Source organism: Sinocyclocheilus grahami, unplaced genomic scaffold (assembly GCF_001515645.1).
Source record: "Sinocyclocheilus grahami isolate Dianchi unplaced genomic scaffold, SAMN03320097.WGS_v1.1 scaffold1190.1, whole genome shotgun sequence".
In the NCBI taxonomy this organism is placed as follows: domain Eukaryota; kingdom Metazoa; phylum Chordata; class Actinopteri; order Cypriniformes; family Cyprinidae; genus Sinocyclocheilus; species Sinocyclocheilus grahami.
In genome coordinates, this window is record NW_015506369.1 from 81,745 (window position 1) to 87,700 (window position 5,956).

General features: G+C 36.6%; 1 protein-coding gene across 1 annotated transcript in view; it reads left to right on the forward strand.

The window, feature by feature from the left end:
* The window catches only part of LOC107567810 (spondin-1-like), a 197,787-nt gene that overhangs the window by 38,975 nt on the left and 152,856 nt on the right, over positions 1 to 5,956 (forward strand). The window contains exon 6 of the mRNA XM_016253577.1: positions 2,956 to 3,104. Coding sequence (XP_016109063.1) covers positions 2,956 to 3,104 — 149 coding nt within the window. The remainder of the gene's footprint in view (positions 1 to 2,955; positions 3,105 to 5,956) is intronic.

Genomic DNA, 5,956 nt, shown 5'->3' on the forward strand with positions numbered 1-5,956 from the left:
TCCCTCTCTCTCTCTCTCTCTCTCTCTCTCTCTCTGTGTGCTAGAGACTAGAGTCACATTTTGACTGATGCCTCCACTGTGCCAGTGGTTGACTTTCTATACTAAGCATTCTTTGCAAATGAGTGGTATGAACCCCATCCCATGAAATTTAAGGAGTGTTTTGTACATAAATTATTCATTTGGAGAAAATTTGAGATTAATATTTATGTGGCTGCATGTTTCTGAAATTGCAATAATAATTTGACATTGTTGTTGCCCTTTTTGACAGTTTTATTAGGAGTGATATAATGGAAATAGGTAGTGGATAAAGAAAAAATATATATACATTATTTTAACTGGACATTGGGGGCATCTCAATTAGCTCCCTAACTCCCATCTTAAGTTGGTTATTAAGTGCATCTTTATATGTAATTTCAAAATTACTTGTCTTTGAAATGTGGCTAACGTTTACTTCCAAATACATTACGGAGTTATAGACAGTCGGAGTTATATATATATAAAAAATTGCCCTGGCTCTCCCAAGCTTTTTTAATGGCAGTGGGTAGTGGTCAAGATTTTGAAGCAAAATAAAGTGTGTCCGTCCCTTATAAAAAGTGCTCCACATGGCTCCGGGAGGTTAATAAAGGCCTTCTGAAATGAAGCGATGCATTTGTGTAAAAAAATATATCTTTAATTACAACTTTATAAACTGTCATGCACGCATACACGTGAGAGTGGTGTTCCAGCAGATGACATAGAACATAGGCATAGCATGAGCTCCGGTGAGAATATGCAACACGTTTTCACTCCAAACTCGTCACATATTGATGCTTGGTCAGGACCCCTTTAGCGTCACTTTTCGACATGCAGGGTCCTCTGTGGTTTTCAGTTGTTTGTCTTAATTTAATGGTTCGCATGCATTTGTAAAAAATTGAAATAATTTTATATAAATGTATACTTTCATTGGAGCACCTAACCCCACCCCTACCCCAAAACTATCAACTTCTGAACAATATAAAACACGTAACAGGAAAAAATAAGTACAGTCACAGATATATATTGCAAAAACTGACCATAAAAAAGCAGTATTAAAAGCATTACAAAAAAAGTTGTTGCATTCCAAGTCGTTTGAAGCCATTTGATATCTTTTTGAGAAGAAGAGAGTAAAACATATGGTTTTAATTGCTGAAAATGATCCTTTAATGCGCTCACATCTCATTCAGAAAGATACTCCCATAGCACGACACAAACGGTCACGAGACACACAAGAGCCAATAGCATTCCACAACCAAGGCTGACGTAAGGCTTCTTCTGGCTGTGTTTTTTGACTGTGTGCATGCAGGATGAGCTTTACGGACCGAGACGGTAATAGCATCTATTCCTCTCACAAATCAATCATTTTGCATTGGAAGACTTGGATTAATACTTTTTGAATAAATTATGACTGTAGTTGTATCTGCCAGTTATATATTGTGTTTTACTGACAATTGCTATAGGGGCAGGGGATGGGTTACGTGCTCATAAATGTGTAAATAGTGTAATATAAATAAAATGGTTCTGACTGTTTACATTGAAAAATCACACCCCAATATATATGCAATAATATAATATTTAATTTCCAATATGTAATTTAATCATGACGATAAAATTCCCAGTAAATTTCATGTCGGCAAATTGAAGAAAAGGGTTTCTTATTTAAAGCAATGGAGGACCCTGCACGTCGAAAAATTATGCTAAAGGGGTACCCTGTTCTTCAAAAAGTGACGCCAAGGGGGACGCACAACTATGTGACGAGTTGGGAGTGAGAACGTGTTGGAATATGTAAGTCTCGTGAATACCAAGTTTTGTTTACAACAAAGTAAAACCAGTGTCCTCTCATCTTAACCTCCTGAGACCCTGCATCCTCATATGAGGACATTATATTTTGGTGTATTTCTCTGAGACTATACATGCCACAGTTTTAAGTCTGGATGGCCTGTACAGAGCACATTCAGGGCTTTTCAGAGATACTAAATATTTGGATGTTTCACTATGACCACACCCTCTCCTTGGTCTTCACATATGTCTGATATTAATTTGTTATGGGGTTTCAAATCAAAATATGACTTTCTGTTACGAAACAGGATGTTGATTTCATACATGTCCTCATATGAGGACACTGGGACTAAAAGCATGTTTATTAGCATTTTGGGAGACATAACAAATGAATAGGGAAATAAATTATGTTTCAATATCATATGAAATATTATATATTATTATGAAAATCAAAATGTCAAATATTGTCAAATATTATTCCCATTATTACACTTCTTTTTTCATTACATATTGCCCCAAAAACACATTAATATGCAAATTAGATTTAGTTTATAGATACATTGTATATAATGAGAAAACACGTTTATGGCCATTTTACACACATTTTGCAGAAAGAAAAATGGTATATTAAATCATTCTGTTTAACATAGTTGAGAATCATCTTTATACAAAGTTTGGTAAAAAATAAATAAATCCTGAAATCTAAAAATGTATTGGTGATTTAAAAAATCTATTGTTTTTGCCTATGCATATTCATTCATGTCTTTTTATTATTATTTTTTAAATTTAGTCCCGATGTCCTCTACCAAGGACATAGCATACCTTATGAATGAAATATAATTTTAAAATGTTCTTTTTTTTTTTTTACTTTTTTTTTTATTCTCTAAACAATGTAAAGACATGAAAAAAACAAAATCGACATTTTTCGTAACAAATCCTAGTTGTGTACTTCTAACTCATTAGTGGTGTATTTTTTTGCTCTTTTCTCTGTGCTTCTGCGTTCGTCACCACGTTCACCTATGTCATCTGCTGGAACACCACTGTCTCATGTATGCACATATGACAGTTAGCCCGAAGCTAGAGATTACGGTTAATTACTAATTGTTTAAGTAATTTTATCATGTATCATTCTTATAAATTGGAACTTATGTATCTTCACAGGGAGAGCCAATCACTGGTCAGCCCTCATTGGAGCTTCCCATTCAAAGAACTATATATTGTGGGAATTTGGAGGTTATGCCAGTGAAGGGGTCAAACAGGTCGCTGAACTGGGCTCACCGATCAAGATGGAGGAGGAGATCCGTCAGAAGGTAAGAATGCAGAGTTATTGAGTAATAAAACTGTTCATTTATTCAGTCATCGAATGCTTATCCAGAGTCAGTCATGACGTGAAATCTGATATTCTGCTGTAGTTCTTTTAGGTGTATTTGTTTTTTTTCTTTTTTTCTTTTTCTGTTCATGGAATTGCCAACAGTTCCTCTGAATTAATATTTTTGTGTTGTGCAGTATATATGAAAGGTATTATGAGATCTTAACATTCACTAATGTGTTCAAAATTCTGTCTGGATTGTTTTTTTAAATTAATTTAATAATTAATGTCTTTCCACAACTTTAATGTTCCCATGAATTCTCAGACAAACTCAACTTGCAAACCTGAAGCTGCAAACACATAGCGCTTTAATCATAAGTCACCTGAGTGAAAGCAGTGTTGGCATTATCCTTTTTGTCCTTGAAGAACTTTGATAAGAATAATAATAGGAATTAGAAGCCGTGTCTATGGAGGTGCAATGATAAAGTAGAGCTGAAATGGATCAGGTTGATCATTACATTAGCTCTCCACTGGAGCATCATAACATTCACTAATGTGTTCAAAATTCTGTCTGGATTGTTTTTTTAAATTAATTTAATAATTAATGTCTTTCCACAACTTTAATGTTCCCATGAATTCTCAGACAAACTCAACTTGCAAACCTGAAGCTGCAAACACATAGCGCTTTAATCATAAGTCACCTGAGTGAAAGCAGTGTTGGCATTATCCTTTTTGTCCTTGAAGAACTTTGATAAGAATAATAATAGGAATTAGAAGCCGTGTCTATGGAGGTGCAATGATAAAGTAGAGCTGAAATGGATCAGGTTGATCATTACATTAGCTCTCCACTGGAGCATCATAATTACCTGCTGTTGAGGTCGTTTTGTGAGGAGCATCGAGAAAAGACCTTTGCAACTGACAAGCTCTCTGCCTATTCTCTAAGTTCAGTAGAGCGTGCTGATGCTCTTGGAGATCCGTGAAAAGCTCAGATGTTTGGTTACCGGTACGCACAATGCATTTCCATTGGCAAGATCAGCTGAGAATTGACACGGAAGGGATAGAAGATAAGAGGATGAGGGAGATGATTAAACTTAGTTCTGTTTCAATATTCATGCCCCTTGCACTCCCATTTGTTATCTCTCTTACAATAGTGAAGGTACAAGAGTATACTATACAAGTTTGATTGTGATTTTGTATAAATCAGTGTTAAGACTTAATCGTCCCTGTTAGTGAGTGACATGTTGCAACATCACCATGGAGGGTTTTTTCTTGATAAAAGTGATCTGGCTTTGTCACATTTGTTGCATTTATACAGGTGCATCTCAATAAAATAGAATGTCATGGAAAAGTTCATTTATTTCAGTAATTCAACTCAAATTGTGAAACTCGTGTATTAAATCAATTCAATGCACACAGACTGAAGTAGTTTAAGTCTTTGGTTATTTTAATTGCGATGATTTTGGCTCACATTTAACAAAAACCCACCAATTCACTATCTCAACAAATTAGAATACTTCATAAGACCAATAAAAAAACATTTTTAGTGAATTGTTGGCATTCTGGAAAGTATGTTCATTTACTGTACATGTACTCAATACTTGGTAGGGGCTCCTTTTGCTTTAATTACTGCCTCAATTCGGCGTGGCATGGAGGTGATCAGTTTGTGGCACTGCTGAGGTGGTATGGAAGCCCAGGTTTCTTTGACAGTGGCCTTCAGCTCATCTGCATTTTTTGGTCTCTTGTTTCTCATTTTCCTCTTGACAATACAGGTCTGGTGAGTTTGCTGTCCAGTCAAGCACACCAACACCATGGTAATTTAACCAACTTTTGGTGCTTTTGGCAGTGTGGGCAGGTGCCAAATCCTGCTGGAAAATGAAATCAGCATCTACAAAAAGCTGGTCAGCAGAAGGAAGCATGAAGTACTCCAAAATTTCTTGGTAAACAGGTGCAGTGATGTTGGTTTTCAAAAAACACAATGGACCAACACCAGCAGATGACATTGCACCCCAAATCATCACAGACTGTGGAAACTTAACACTGGACTTCAAGCAACTTGGGCTATGAGCTTCTCCACCCTTCCTCCAGACTCTAGGACCTTGGTTCCAAATGAAATACAAAACTTGCTCTCATCTGAAAAGAGGACTTTGGACCACTGGGCAACAGTCCAGTTCTTCTTCTCCTTAGCCCAGGTAAGACGCCTCTGACGTCTGTGGTTCAGGAGTGGCTTAACAAGAGGAATACGACAACTGTAGCCAAATTCCTTGACACATCTGTGTGTGGTGGCTCTTGATGCCGCAGCCTCAGTCCATTCCTTGTGACGTTCACTCAAATTCTTGAATCGATTTTGCTTGACAATCCTCATAAGGCTGCGGTTCTCTCGGTTGGTTGTGCATCTTTTTCTTCCACACTTTTTCCTTCCACTCAACTTTCTGTTAACATGCTTGGATACAGCACTCTGTGAACAGCCAGCTTCTTTGGCAATGAATGTTTGTGGCTTACCCTCCTTGTGAAGGGTGTCAATGATTGTCTTCTGGACAACTGTCAGATCAGCAGTCTTCCCCATGATTGTGTAGCCTAGTGAACCAAACTGAGAGACCATTTTGAAGGCTCAGGAAACCTTTGCAGGTGTTTTGAGTTGATTAACTGATTGGCATGTCACCATATTCTAATTTGTTGAGATAGTGAATTGGTGGGTTTTTGTTAAATGTGAGCCAAAATCATCACAATTAAAAGAACCAAAGACTTAAACTACTTCAGTCTGTGTGCACTGAATTTATTTAATACACGAGTTTCACAATTTGAGTTGAATTACTGAAATAAACGAACTTTTCCACGACATTCTAATTTAATGAG